Below are 15,624 nucleotides of genomic sequence, written 5' to 3' on the forward strand. Positions count from 1 at the left end.
GCGAAGAAAATGGATATCACGACGAAGAACAAATTTGCTGAAGCCACAGCTAAATGTATGGCGACTGTATGCAAGCCTGTCAACATTGTCCACAGCTCGACTCAAGCTGAGATCATTCGCATTGCATCTAACGACTGCACTACGGATTGCAAGAGAGAGCCTCCATTACAAGCTGTGTACAGAAATTGTACGTAGCGGAGAAGACACAGAAACTAGGTTGATGAGCCTCTGGTGAATAAAGAGCAGGTAGCCTGTCGAATACGATGCATAGCACTGACGCGATTGTTGCTTGTTTGGAACTATTTTGTGCGGAAGGATACAGTGTTCCGTGGCCATTTTTCACTGTTGGTGATGGACAGTAATATTGTGTGAGAGATTTTGTGTGAATAACTGCAAGTGAAAAATGTTCATGTAAAATTGAAAATCGAAATTATTTCAGAAAATATTTGCATTTTGCACATAGAAAACGGATTCATGATTCCATGTTGATGAGAGCATTAAAATGTGGAAAAATAGGACAAAAAATATAAAAGGAAATTCAGAAACGATAAAAAATGTGTAAGTAATCATGATTAATTTTTAGTTCATTTGAGTTAATTATGACAGTTGTTTTTAATTAGATTAAATATTTTACTCGTTTGACAGCTGTAATATATATGTATATAAGAGAGAGAGAGAGAGAGAGAGAGAGAGAGAGAGAGAGAGAGAGAGAGAGAGAGAGAGAGAGAGAGAGAGAGAGAGAGAGAGAGAGAGAGAGAGAGAGAGAGAGACAGAGAGAGAGAGAGAGAGCGCTTAAATGCAATATTGCCATCTAAAATTCAGTTTTAAACAGATCGGCTCATTACTAGGCAGTGAAACAAGACCATGACAATACCAAGGAAGTTTTAATACCGTGACGATTGTGACATCCCTAATCAGCAGTGACTCCCCCTCCTACGCCCCCCGAAATAATGTCATCTGGTGGATCAGATATAATAATAATAATACATTTTATTTATAATGGGTAATGGCCTAATATTTGCCTGCGGCCACAATTATTGGTGTTTTAAATTTTTAAGAATGTATTTTTGTTATGCATCGAAACAGCAGGCCATGTGGAAAAAGAATAAAAAGTCGATTCAGCCAGGATCCAGAAAGGAGATTTTCCTTTTTTTTTTTTAATTGCAATTGGAAACAGCTAACCAGGTTTCGCAATTTGAATGCTAAGGCAGAGAAAAATCAATAAATAAATATTGCAAAACTAACAATTTAATGTCATTTAATTGGACAAGACAAATGAAACTTTCGACGTTGCCTTGTTTGGCAGATCTTAATACAAATGAAATTTGATAAAATAAAAAATTGTCACAAGTGTCCTTAGTCCTTAGTGTCCTTGAAATTGTTTAGCTGTGAGCTAATATTCCACTGCTTTTTACTGATTACTGAGCTTTTGTCTTGGTATTATTGTTTTAGTACTGATATCAAGGGTACTTTATGCAAGTAAAGTATCAAAGTCATATTTTTGAAATTGTCACAAAACTAACTCCATATTGGCTAAAAAGTTTCATTACCCAGTACCAACCCGCCTTTGAAAACAGACATTTAGTGTAGTCTTACCTGCAAAGGCTTTACAAGTGTCAGGTGTAATTGTGATGTCGAGCAATGAGCCCAATGAAAGCGAATGTTCTGCTGATGGCCTTTTAGGAGGCGGAGGGAACGGCGATATCTCTGTCTCCTTTGTGAGCTGAGCAAGTGTGTCCCTTAAATGCCGACGCTTTCGGTTGCTCGTGGGGGTTGGGAGGGCGAGGAGGGATACAGCTTTCTTCATGGGTGGGCTGACATTCTGAAGAACCAGACAAAAAGTAAAATAATTAATTAAGGTCCATTGTAAAGAATAAGACACAAAGATGTTAATTTAAATTGAAAGGTGGTAGGGGAAGAGGTGGGGGAGGACTTTCCATTGTGACAAACAAGCAAGTAATGTTGCACATTTTAAAATATAGTTAGCACAGAAATTATGATTTTAGGGTGTGAAACATGTATGTCTAAAACCTCTCTCTGTCACTCAACAGAGGGATCTCCATCCATATTTTTTCCATTTCTGATTCGCTTATCCTCACAAGAGTCACGGGTGGTGCTGGAGCCTATCCCAGCTGTCTTCGAGCGGTAGGTGAGGGACATCCTGAACCGGTTGCCAGCCAATCGCAGGGAACACACAGACAAACAAACATCCACGCTCACACTCACACCTCTGGACAATTTAGAGTGTTCAATCAGCCTGCCATGCATGTTTATGGAATGTGGTAGAATACCGCAGTACCCAGAGAAAACCCACACAGGCCAGGGGAGAACATGAAACCTCCGTACAGAGAGGTCGGAGCTGGAATTGAACCCGGTACCTCTGCACTGTGAGGTCAACACGCTAACAACTGGACCACCGGGCCTCCCCAGAGGAATCTAACGCATGATAAACACGAATACTGCAGCACTCTTGAATACATCTAAATCAGGGGTGCCAGGGAGGACACTTGTCTTTTTACTCATTACTTTTTCAAATTGTGGCCATGTATATATTCTGCGTTTTGTCTCATCATCGTTTCATGTTGAAATGTGCACTATTTGTTGTCGTGCTGCACCATACTGTTCAGTGTATAGTGTTGGTGTTCTTGCACAAAGACAAAACACCTTTGAGGCCAGAGTAACGATGAGTCTTGAAGGCAACGGCTTGGTCTTTACTACTTACCGGTAATATAAAAAACGTATAAAAAAATAAATACATTTAAAAAAAGATCTCTTTGTCTCTGAAACTGTCGCTTCTATCATGGCTGACCTTATCTCTTTAATGTGCGGCTCACGCACACTTCACCACACATTCTTGCCAGTCATGTGACGCTCTAGCAAATAGCTCCAACAAATAAATATTTTAACATAGTGTATCATTGTTAATTTTAAACAAGTGAAATCTATGCATGAAATAATCATGACAATTATTCTTAACTAAATTTTGAAATATACATATACAATTTATCTACGTTGCATAATAGATGGCAAACCCTACAAATATTTAACAATATTAAATTGATTCCTATATATAGTTCGAGATTGTCACGCGACTGTCGCTGCAGTAATTATTACAGGTCATCTTAACATTATATTTTTTGACTACCATTGTTTTCATTGTATTTACTGCTCCTTGGCTACATCTTAATTTGATATTTCCTTCCACTGCTCTGCAGATGATAGTCAGATCTATGTCCGACAATTGAAAGAAAAAAAAAGTTCTGGTGTTTGGGCCCAGTGGCCGTTGAGCCAGGCTGCCTGGTGTCTTACCTAAAGCCAACAGTCTCAAACTTTGCCTTTAAATTAGACAGTGACTTGGGCAAATTAGTGCTGTTGTTAAATCCAGTTTGTATCATTTTCGGCAGCTGGCAAAGGTCAAGCCCCTGCTTTCGAGAGAATTTAGAAACTGTCATCCATGCCTTCATTACATCTCGGCTGGATTAGTGTAATGCACTTTTTTGGAGTCAGCAAGTCCTCCCTCAAGTGTATCCAGTTGGTCCAAAATGCTACAACTCGCCTCTAACTGGACCTCATAGGAGGGAGCACAAAACACAATTTCTGGCTTGGCTTCAAAGGCTGACTGTATGCTTAAGAGTTCATTAGCGCCCTAGCAGTCAACACTGCAGGACTCTATTCTTCTTCTTCATTTGATTATTATTATGTTATAATTATCCGGGCCGCGAGTATCAACCTCAATTAATTAAGAGCCTTGGATTGTACTTGGAGCAACCGTTTGTGCACATTTCTGTTCTGTTTTTTTTTTTAATAAAGGGATAAATTTGTACATTTTATTTAAAATCAGATGCAACAATGTATCAAGAAATATATAATGGGACAGATTAATCACATCCTGAAAAAAATCATTAGTGCAACCTAACAATAAATACGGCAAACTTACCTTTTTGTAGTGGTACATGGACTCTCCAGCTCGAGCATCCATTTGAATGCTTCCCCAAAACCACTATGAAGAAAAATTTGAATATGGTAAATAAAAAATTAATAAATAAAAAAAGCAGACAATATCACGGTTTGATTAGCGTAAATCAATGGGAATAGGAAAGCTACAAAACATTTCGTGTTAAATGCAGTGTTATGCAGCATTGTAGTGTACTTATTGATGCTACTCTGAGGTGACACTTGAGTACAGTGCATTAGATATGCAAAGTAGTATGATTCTTCTCTCCTCCCTGAGCCACCACCTTTAACCGCTTTTCCAATGTTCTTGTTGCAGTGGTTCCACAACAAAATGGCCTCGCTCTGCCCTGAACGGTCACTTTTCCATTACGCTTTTTCAGGGCCGTTCGGTTACAATTGAACTGCTTTTCAGAACCTCCTCCAAGGTGATTCTACAAAGTAAAATGCCGGCTGACTGCCCATGTTTACATGTAGTAATGCACTCTTATAAGAATGAGTCCAAATGACCAGAAGGAATGGAAATGCTCCATATAAACACCCCAGTCAGAATAAAATGGTCGAATATGAATGGAATTTCCTTCGGGCTCAGAGGGGTACTATATTCATTTTAGGGCTGCTCAATATATTGAATAAATATATTGGATGAATGGCCTCTCTAAAATATGCATATCACAATCATGGAATTGTATGATTTTATCTCGACCATTCATTCATTCATTCATCTTCCGAACCGCTTGATCCTCACTAGTGTTGCGGGGGGTGCTGGAGCCTATCCCAGCTGTCTCCGGGTAGTAGGCAGGGGACACCCTGAATCGGTTGCCAGCCAATCACAGGGCACACAGAGACGAACAACCATCCACGCTCACACTCACACCTAGGGACAATTTAGAGTGTTCAATCAGCCTGCCACGCATGTTTTTGGAATGTGGGAGGAAACCGGACCACCCGGAGAAAACCCACGCTGGCCCGGGGAGAACATGCAAACTCCACACAGGGAGGCCGGAGCTGGAATCGAACCCGGTACCTCTGCACTGTGAAGGCGACGTGCTAACCACTGGACTACCGGGCTGCCCTTATCTTGACCATTCAGATGCAAATTTAAATGTGCCACCCAAATCGTAGCCCGCCCTGACAGCACTAGGTAGCTCCTTCAGCCAGAGACTGTTACACCCACGCTGCAAGAAGGAGAGATAACGACGCTCGTTCTTACCGACTGCTGTCAGGCTGCTGAATAAAAATAATAACAATAATAATAACAATAATAATTTCAAGAACAATTGTAAATAGCACTGTGATTTATCCATTTTGTATTCATATTGCACTTAATTGAACGGTGTTTGTTTTTTCTTCTTTCTTCCCACATTCTTGTTGCTGTAGGCTGTAAATTTCCCGAGTGTGGGTCAAATAAAGGATATCTTAATATTTAATTAGCTGAAAACAGACGGAGCTTGCTATTTAGTGGCATTAAAAATGTATTCATTTCATTGCATCATAATGTAATTTCTTTTGGTACATATTAAATATCGTAATAATATCAATATCGCAACAGACAAAATTTATATTTCATATCGCATGTTTCTCCAATATTGTGCAACTCTAATGCCTTTTATCAATCCGAATGATCGCCATGTAAAAGGTTCAATCAAAATACCTAAGCTGCTTCCGGTTTGTGCATGCTCTGTCTGGATGTTCCTCTACAACAAAGGTGTCAAAGTGAAGGCCAGGGGTTCAAATTGAGCCCGCTACATCATTTTATGTGGACAGCAAAGGTGTCTTGAAAGGCGCTTATAGATAAAATGTATTATTATTATTATTATAAATCATACGTGTCAACTTTCATGACCCTTGCTTAAATCTGTACCGAAATCTCAAATTTTCATGTGTAATAAATAACGGTGACATTTTGTAATACCGTATTTTCACGACCATTCGGCGCACCGTATTGTTGGGCGCAGTCTCAGTAAGGGGTGCCATTTCTGTATTTGACACATACACAAAACGCACTGTATTATTGGGTGCAGCAATGCATGGTAAAACATACGCCAGCTTAAACATACGGCATGCATGCACGCACGCTAAAAACACGTTTTTAAAAAGGCAACAGAAGCAAAACTGAGTTCAGTTGCACTTTATTTCGCCATTTTACAATGTACTCACGCGACTGGTACCTGCTAGGGGTGCGCCTTTAGCGTCCTCTTACACGCCCACCCTTCACTCATTGGCAGACTTCCGCAAGCCTGTCGTCACTCACGCCCGCCTTTTCTCTGTATAAACAGCGTGTCGGCCAGAGGTGCTCTCAGTCAGGCTTTGGAACCCGGCGCATACACTAGACCAGGGGTGCCCATTAGGTAGATCCTGATCTACCGGTAGATCTAAGACAGGTCCCAAGTAGATCCGAGGAGTGTCAAGAAGAAAAAAAACAAACAACCATTTGTGTGTCTTTGTACATGTTAGTAATATATTTTTTGTGTTAATATACACTGCACACTAATCAGTCTCATATTCACTAAAAAAAAATATTAAAAAAATAAAATTAAGCAGGGAAATCTTAAATTTGTGTGTGTGTGTGTGTGTGTGTGTGGCGCCTTAATGGCGCCTTAATGCGGCCCGGTAGTCCAGTGGTTAGCACGTCGGCTTCACAGTGCAGAGGTACCGGGTTCGATTCCAGCTCCGGCCTCCCTGTGTGGAGTTTGCATGTTCTCCCCGGGCCTGCGTGGGTTTTTTCCGGGTGCTCCGGTTTCCTCCCACATTCCAAAAACATGCATGGTAGGCTGATTGGACGCTCTAAATTGTCCCTAGGTGTGAATGTGAGCGTGGAGGGTTGTTCGTCTATGTGTGCCCTGCGATTGGCTGGCAACTGATCCAGGGTGTCCCCCGCCTACTGCCCGAAGACGGCTGGGATAGGCTCCAGCACCCCCGCGACCCTAGTGAGGATCAAGCGGTTCGGAAAATGGATGGATGGATGGCGCCTTAATAGTCGTGAAAATACGGTAACTTTGTGACCCGGTTCACACTCACTTGAACAATAATTGAACAAATACTTGACTGATTTCAAAACTAATGAGCCATAATTTTTTTGAGTAAAATTAATCATACGATGTGATGATTAGACATTTATTTGGTTTCACTGTTGTACCGTCCCTCTGAAGGAAAACGTAACTCCAGAGTGGCCCGCGACAAAAATTAGTTTGACACCCCTGCTCTATGACGTGAGAAATAGTTTTAAAGTACCTGCAACTTTTCTTTAGCAAGATGCTGCTTTAAGAAAAGTGTCAAAACTATCACAATGAATCTGCTAAATAGACAAATGAACTCCATCTTGATAGATCACATGATGTTCACATCGACCTCCATGTGTCACCTGGCTGTAACACAGCTGTTATGATTAGCGTGGTGGGGCATGATCAAAATAAATCATGCCACATTGAAACAGGTGACCAGAAATCTTCAGAGCCATCCACCGGCTTTTGGCAAGTTATAGAAAATACAGTACATATTGTACTCATAACTGTGTTTCACAATAATACTTTATATTTAATTATATTTACAAATTCATTCATTTTAAGTAGCTTAGCATGTCACTCGCGAAACATTTCACCTCAAGCTTGAATAATTCATCCTTCTTGCCTTCTGCCACCAGGTTCCATTCATCTGAAAGGAGACCAAGCTCTCATTTGTTTGTCTGCCTCTCCAAATCACCAGCATGCCGTCCTCACTATCCAGCGTCCAAAGCACTACACTGGGAGCCTAAACCCGCCACCTATGAGGCAAGGGCCAGGACCGGTGGGCCAGCAGAACACCCACGCTCCTAAATGCGGCGGAGACCTCTCTTTTCAATGATGAATAGACATCGTGAGCGGTGTGAGCGCTTGTTAATTTTTTTACGCCAAGCTTCACCGTGTAATTAATATGAAATTGTAAATACGGTCAAGTATTTTTGTAAAACACAATTATGTGTCCACTATATACTGCATTATTGCCTTGATTATTGTTAAATTGCTCCATGTACAGCACTTTGTATGCAGCGATGGCTGTTTGAAAGTGCTCTATAAATACTGTTGACTTGACTTGTTGACTTGATAGTTGCCGGCTACGCAGCTGTGTCTGCTTGCGTAAACGGATTTTTTTTTTTTTGTCTGTGTGAAAGCTTCTGGCCAAGCGAGGCCGGTATGGTATGGTGCGGGGCCGTTCTGTAACTCGTAATGGAAAAGCGGCGTAATTGTAGTGCAGTGAAACTCCTCTAGAACGAAACCTACATGGGCGAAAATATGTGAAAAAATCTTCATGCATTAACACCATTCACATTCTACTGCCCCCCAGACGAAAAAAAAAACCATGTTGCGTTATACGAAATCATTTTTTCTGCTCCAGCCTCGCGAAGACATTCACTACAACGAAGTCTCATCCAATAGCGACCTCGACTGCTTCGTTCCGAAACGGCAACAGCAACCACCACACTGGTTTACATAGTGAAGGATGTTTATTTCGGTCACAGCTACGAGTTTCCTGAACGCAACATACTCATAGCTGCTCTGCCACTGGCTTACCGAGCATCATCCTGGCCTCAGGTTGGTCAAGACGGACCTCACTGTCTATGTGTGTAGATACTGAAGCTCGAAGATAGTGGAATGCATCCGATTAGCTGCTCAGAGTAAATTGAGTGTGGCTCGACGGACATTCAAATAAACGAACATTTCCTCGTATTACAAGTCAAGCATTTTCCACGAAAATGCTTTACTTGTTATCATGCTAAAAACTTTACGCTAACTGGAGCACTAATGAGAGAGAAGCGCTCCAGTTAGCATAAGTCGAGAGCCTTCTTGCTTGGCTCTCGACGAAGGCGGACGCTTTTGCTTTCTGCGCTGCCCCCCACCCCCACCCTTCCCTGCTCGCCACTCAGTCCTTGTGCTGTCTTTTGTCTGACTTTTCCTAGCCTCCTGTCGTATTTTCATCCTAAAAACAAAAATGGAATTGGTTGGCTGGTCTCTCAATGCCATGGACAACATTTTCTCGATGAGAAGAGCAGGCAGTGGGGAGCCTACTTGCCCCTCGGGGACTTTTGCTGCTGGGTACACCCTAGATCCTTGGAGGAAGCGGAGAATGGTGTGCCTGTCAACACTGTCCGTTGAGGATTTGGACGACATCTACATTTTCGGCCTTCCGATAACAGGTATGCTGCTGTTTGGTGTGAGCAGTTTCCTGATCTATCGAAAATTCAACCGAGCGGCTCTATTGGACGAGGCTGACGGTCTAAGGATGGCATAACGCAGATGTCCAACACTCAGACTCAGACTGTGCTCAACCACAAACTGTTGCGAGTTTGGAGCGTCACAGCAGGATGGTCAACAACTTGGAGAAAACTGGAATCCGTGTTCAATTACTGACTGAAATCATGGATTTGGCTGATCGACACCACTAAAGAGACATAAGCCACGGACTCAAGGCTGTCTTAAATTCTTGGGCAGCCTGCTACCAAAACAACATCTGCTATCTCGACCTTCCCCTGATGAAAATATGCACGGAAGCTAGTCCCCCACCATTACCCCCTCCCTCATACATTCCCTTGATTCACCACCTTCATTGTTTATGTCTTGTGACCTGTTGTCACTGTCATATGCTTATGCAGGAGTTTTTTTGCCTCACTCAAATTATCCTCAAAATGAGGGTAGTTCGAGCGTGGGTTTTTTTCTCCCTCTCTCCCTCCCCTGTGGTTTCTTTCTGACCTTCGGGTTGAGTGAACGCTAGCGCGTTTTGGCTGCCGCTGCTCAACCCGTATTGTTTTGTGTTTTTTGTTATTGTAAAGTGTCCTTGGGTGTCTTGAAAGGCGCTTATAAATAAAATGTATTATTTTTATTATTATAAGGTTTTTAGCCTTTGAGAGCTAACTATGGCTATCGAGGACTACGAAGCGTCCTGTGGCTGGCGTCATAGTATGACATCAGCTGAGCAACGCTGTCTTGGGTGGCGATTGAGGGTCGGTCGAGTTAGAGACATTGAGATGGTGGAAAGAAAAGCCACCAGGTACAGGAAGTATTTGTTATTGTTAGATTCAGACGAGCATGGACGTTGCATTGCTAAAATGGCTAAAAAACGGACCTTTGGATTTCAAGCAGCTAAGACAAGAAGAGCTCTGATGCTGGAAGAGGGGGTAAAAGTGATCAAAATGAAAGACGGAGGAAGCAAAATAAAAGACATTATCCAAGAAATTGATGTAAGTGGAAGTGAATGCTGATCGTAAATTTCGCAATTTCTTTCCCTTTTTTTCTTTCTACACTGACATTATAAAGTGTGTGCTTAATAAGTGTGTGCTCATACTTGTGCACTTTAGGAATAAAAATAAAGAGTACACATACGATTGTGTGTGTGTGTGTGTGTGTGTGTGTGTGTGTGTGTGTGTGTGTGTGTGTGTGTGTGTGTGTGAGTGTGTTTGTGTGTGTTTACATCTGAGATCAAATTTGCTCCAGTGAAAAACCCCCTGTTGTGAAAGATTTCTTGCTGCAAACATGATTTTGTTGTAGAGGAGTTTCACTGAAGAGGAATGTGTGTGTCCCAATGATCCAAGAAATTTGTCTGGTGCTTTACGTCACTTGGTTGGGTCACCAGGGCTAACAGGTCCAAGACAAGGCACCAAACATAGCATGGCTCAAATCAACTCTATGTGTTTTCTCTCTTCAAGACGCAGGTCACTGGGGCCCCTCTCTGGAGCCAGGGCTTGAGGTGGGACTTGATAATGAGGACCAGTACCCATTGGAACCAGACGTGCACAGCCTAAACAGGCAATGTGGTTCTCCCTTCCCGTGGGCTCGCCATCTGTAGGAGGAGCTAATCGTTGGTGAGCTGATCACAAACTACAAAAGCTGCCTATTAGGATGTGTGCGGCATGTCACCTCTCTGGCAGGGAAAAAGCCTGAACTGTTGAGTCGTGTTAGAGTTGACCTCGGTGAGACACTGAACAGGCGTTGGATTACTTGCACTGCCCTGGCGGGGTGCCTAGAAATTGGGGTTCAGCTCAATGCATGAGAGGTGGCTCCCTCTGTTTTCAGGTAGACTGCTTTTGAATATGCACCAAACAGCAGCTAAGAGTAGTCATTCCTTTTGGAATACTTGGACAGGTTGCTCGAGAGCTGAGGACTCCCTTGTTTTGCTGCAGGACTTTAATGCTCACGTGGGCAATGACACTTGAAAAGGCGTTACCAGGAGGAACGGATGCTTTGACCCAAAACAGAGCGGAGTTCTGTTATTGGACAATGGTGTTCAAAACTGTTTGTCCACGATAAACACCATTTTCAGAAAATATGGAGTGCAAACATCCACTCTGCACCAGGGCGCTTTGTGGCCATGTCATCAGATGTGAATTTCAGTTGACTCAATCAAGCCGTGATTTTCACCTCTCACTGGAGTAGTTTGCAGCCGAGGATAATGTTGGTTGAGAATCAGCTATTCCAAACTTGAGACAATGGTCCTTCAGTCACAAACATGTAGCGTACCCATCTCTGGTTCAGGGATGGCAACCTGCCCCAAGTAAAGGACATTGCGTATCTTGGAGTTCAATTCACAAGTGAGTGAAGAATTGAGCTGGAGATTGACAGGCAGATTGGTGCAGCTTCTGCAGTAATGCACACAGTTAGTATCTTAGCCGGCAGAAGCCGTCACCTCCCATGTTTACCTGCATTGTAGCTGGCCGGAACATGCGCAGGGAAGTGCTACCTGAGCTGTGCAATAATGTGGGACTGTGATCAATGAACTGCGCAAGATTGCTGCGATAATAAAGACAGGCATCCCAAACCATCGGGTTGGGACCGTTATTATCGAAGGATTAGTTTATGTTTTTAACCTAGATATTATTTGTGAAGCACCGTCCACCCCTGCCCAAATACCAAATGGCCAAAATATGAAACATCTACCTCTTGTTTGACAACAAAGACGTTCTTCAAGGAACAATATGGCAGCTCCTTCATTGAATTCTCCTCCACCACCAGGTGTGTACATTGTTCACTTCCAACATCCAGATATTTGCCACCTGCATGCAGAGAACAAAGAACATTATACCAGATATATTACTTCTACAACTGTTTTTGCATAACTTGCATACTGTAATTTACTCAAAGCTCATCTAGTTAGTTATTTTAAGTTACACAGTTGCACTTTAGAAATGATGGTTTGACTTCCAAAGGGAGATATTCATTTAACATTATAGTGAGGGGGCGGCCTGGCGGTCCAGTGGTTAGCACGTCAACCTCACAGTTTGATCTCGGCTGCGGCCTTCCTGTGTAGGAGTTTGCATGTTCTCCCTGGACCTGCCTGGGTTTTCTTCGGCAGGCCTGAGGATTTTCACGCTAACAATCGTTACCGGTAGCGTGTCTTTTCCGTGGGATCATTTTTACAGTACCGAAAAAAAAAGTCCCATAAAAACCACTGCACACTAGTTGACTGAACGTGATTGAATCTCTCCTGTGTGATCAATGCGAATTCAACGTGCCTTGTACGTGTGTTTGTGGTGTGGTGTGAGTGTTTTTCTTCAATTTGACTTTCGTTTTGTTAAGTGGTGGGGGGTGGGGCAGGAAACTTTATGTGAGCAAGCGGGTTGCTATTTTAGTCCATGAGCTGAGAAAGCGCACCGATGATGGATTGAGATGGTGGCGAAAAAAAAACACCTAAAGGTGTTTTACTTATGACGTTTAAGAAATGGGAATGCCAGTCGGATTTTTCATACGAATCATCCGAATAAAGGCGTATCACTCAATCACGTGTGCTGTATGCACAAAACATGAAAGAAAGATTCGACGGGAGGCACGATTCCAAGGTAAGTATTGAAGTTGGTCATTAGATCTCAAGGCTCATGAAAAATATTGTGAAAAAGTCTTAGTTATTCTATATTTACTAGTTGTAGACATGGTAACATTATGAATAAAACATTCGTCACAAGGTCTAGTAATAACCGTCGGTCAGGTCTAATGATGATGTCTGGTAGATTCTTTGGTCAAATTAATAATAATAATAATACATTTTATTTATAAGCGCCTTTCAAGACACCCAAGGACACTTTACAATAACCAAAAACACAAAACAATACGTGTTGATAATTGATAGTCGATTACACAGTGCATCGTCTTGGGGTTGCAGAGAGGACATCAAGCCATGTCAATACGATATGACTTTATAGAGTAATACGGTCTCTTTTTTTTAAAGATTCATCGCATTCATCGAGTTTTTATGCTTCGGATTACGACCGAAAATCGGTTCTCGACCAAACTGAGCGCACTTGAATGCGCCACTTGACTCCTCTCGGCTTCCTTACACGAGGAAGTGATGCTTCCTCGGGTAGACAAGGAAGTGATGCTTCCTCGTGCATTTCATTGTGAGCAGATGTGTTGTTGTTTTTTAAAGAGTGTGGTTTCGGTTTTCGAACAAATCCGTTTTCGAACAGCCTTCTGGAACGGATTATGGTCGAAAACCGAGATATAACTGTACCCCTGCTCTAAATTGTCCCTAGATGTGAGTGCGGTTGGTTGCTCGTCTCTGTGTGCCCTGTGATTGGCTGGCAACCGGTTAAGGGTGTTCAAACCCCCCACCTACTGCCCGAAGAAGGCTGAGATAGGCTCCAGCACCCATGGCGACCCTCGCGAGGATAAAGCAAATCGGAAAATGGTTGGATGGATTACAGGTGAGGAACCTCGGATTACAAATAATGTGATACATAAACAAAAAATTGCAGCTGCCTTGGCATGGATGCCAAATGCGGACATTATTTTTATTTCTTTTTTCTACTGATAATTGTGATCGTTGAAGGGTGGGGAAAAGGTTAGCACATCTGCCTCACAGTGCAGAGGTCCGCGGCTCAATTTCATGCTTCGGCCTTCCTGTTTGGATTTTGCATGTACTCCCCATGCATGGGTTTCTCTGGGTACTCCAGTTAAGAGCTAAGATCGGTCCTGAAAAATGTAGCCCGACCCGACCCGGACCAAGGCATATTTAAGCCCGACCCGGCCCGAGGCCGATCACTTAACTTGAGTTGCAGGCCCAAGCCCGAAGCAAACACGCGATTTCATATTTTATTTGTGAAGACTGGGGAGGAGGAGGGGTGATTTCTGATAACAGAGCCTGTCTTTTGTAACGAAATCCAAGTTAAACAAGACTGTATAAAAATGTACATCTTTAATATTTCTGTTTCTGAAGAGGTTACATTAACCGACAATTTAGCATCATTGACTGATTTTTTTTAAGGGTGGACGGGGAAAATGTAAGGCTGTCCATCATTTTCACGGGTTGAAAAAGCCGTAAACCACATCAGCACTACGTCCTGAAGAATCTAGCGCGGCACTTTAAGAAAGAGAAGAGACAAAGACAAACAATGATGGGTGGATACTCGACAGAGACAGGAAGGAATTATTTTTATTGTCATTGCAAGAGTTTAGTACGGTATGTGTTGTGATGAGACAACTTCTGTTTTTTTGCGAACCAAGGTCTCTCGTGGCCATAACTATTCACGGCTTCGAAACAAAAAAAAATTCAGCGAGAGAGAAGCCCGACCTGACCCGAAGCAATGATTAACATTTTAGGCATTTTAGCCCGACCCGACCCTCGGGCTCAGGCGGACCGATCTTACCTCTACTCCAGTTTACTTCACATTCCAAGACCATGCAAGGCAGATCGGTAGAACACTTTAAATTGTCCCTAGGTGTGACTGTGAGCCTGTATGGTTATTTGTCTCTGTGTGGCCTGCGATTGGATTAGATTGGATTGGATTGGATACAACTTGTCAAATTGTATGATGAAATTTCTTCACTCTCAAGACAACATAAAACAAGAGGCTGGCAACCAGTTCAGGGTATTCCCTGCCTACTGCCCAAAGACTGGCGGGATAGGTTCCAGCATGCCCGCGTCTCTGAGGTAAGTAGCTTGGATAATTAATAATTCAATATAATTCTGATAAAACCAAAAAATGTACAAGTCAAGAAGCAATCAATGTGTCCAATCGTGATCACATGGTAATCGTGATCACCATGTGGAAATGATACGAAGTCTAACATCTGTATGATTGTCACTTTAATATTAATAAAAATAATAGTTATGACAGGATAATTAAAATAAAGTTGTATAGGACTTCACTCAAAGGCACTTCACATAAGTGCAAAAGGAAAAGACAAGTACATTTTGAAACTTGGTAAATGCGGTGGCAAAAAAGTCTTGAACCCTCCACTGAAGCAATGAAGAGAGGAAAAAGGAGTCAACATTGGAGGGGGACAGCCAGATCGCTGACTCGAGAAAAAGGTAGTGGCTCTCATAAGAGGTGAAAGACTGCTCATTTAATATTGCACCTTATACCACAGGAAATAGCTCTTGATGTGTAAAGGTGTCACTTTTCTATTATCATGTCTATTGTCGTTAGTCATCTGCAGTAAACTGCGTGTAATAAGGACAACAAAGGAAGTTTGAGTTGATGGACCAAAAGTTGTCACTTGTCAATCTTATGCCACACAGCTGCCAACAGGTCCATCCATTTTCTAACCCCCCTTCCACACAAGGGTCACTGGTCATGGTGGAGACTATCCCAGCTGTCTTCGGGCAGTAGGCGGACGACACCCTGAACTGTTCGCCAGTCATGGGAGGGCACACGTAGACAAACAACCATCCTTACTCAAAATCACATCTAGGACCAATTTGGAGTGC

The 15,624-nt window shown here is 42.5% G+C and overlaps 1 protein-coding gene across 3 annotated transcripts in view; it reads right to left on the reverse strand.

Annotated features, from left to right (window-relative positions):
- The window catches only part of ect2 (epithelial cell transforming 2), a 103,760-nt gene that overhangs the window by 47,651 nt on the left and 40,485 nt on the right, over positions 1-15,624 (reverse strand). For all 3 annotated transcript variants that reach the window (XM_052073361.1, XM_052073359.1, XM_052073360.1), the window contains 3 exons: positions 11,859-11,974; positions 3,938-4,000; positions 1,597-1,822 (listed from right to left, as the gene is read on the reverse strand). In XM_052073361.1, the coding sequence (XP_051929321.1) occupies positions 1,597-1,822; positions 3,938-4,000; positions 11,859-11,974 (405 nt within the window). The remainder of the gene's footprint in view (positions 1-1,596; positions 1,823-3,937; positions 4,001-11,858; positions 11,975-15,624) is intronic.

This window comes from Hippocampus zosterae, chromosome 8 (genome assembly GCF_025434085.1).
Source record: "Hippocampus zosterae strain Florida chromosome 8, ASM2543408v3, whole genome shotgun sequence".
NCBI lineage: Eukaryota > Metazoa > Chordata > Actinopteri > Syngnathiformes > Syngnathidae > Hippocampus > Hippocampus zosterae.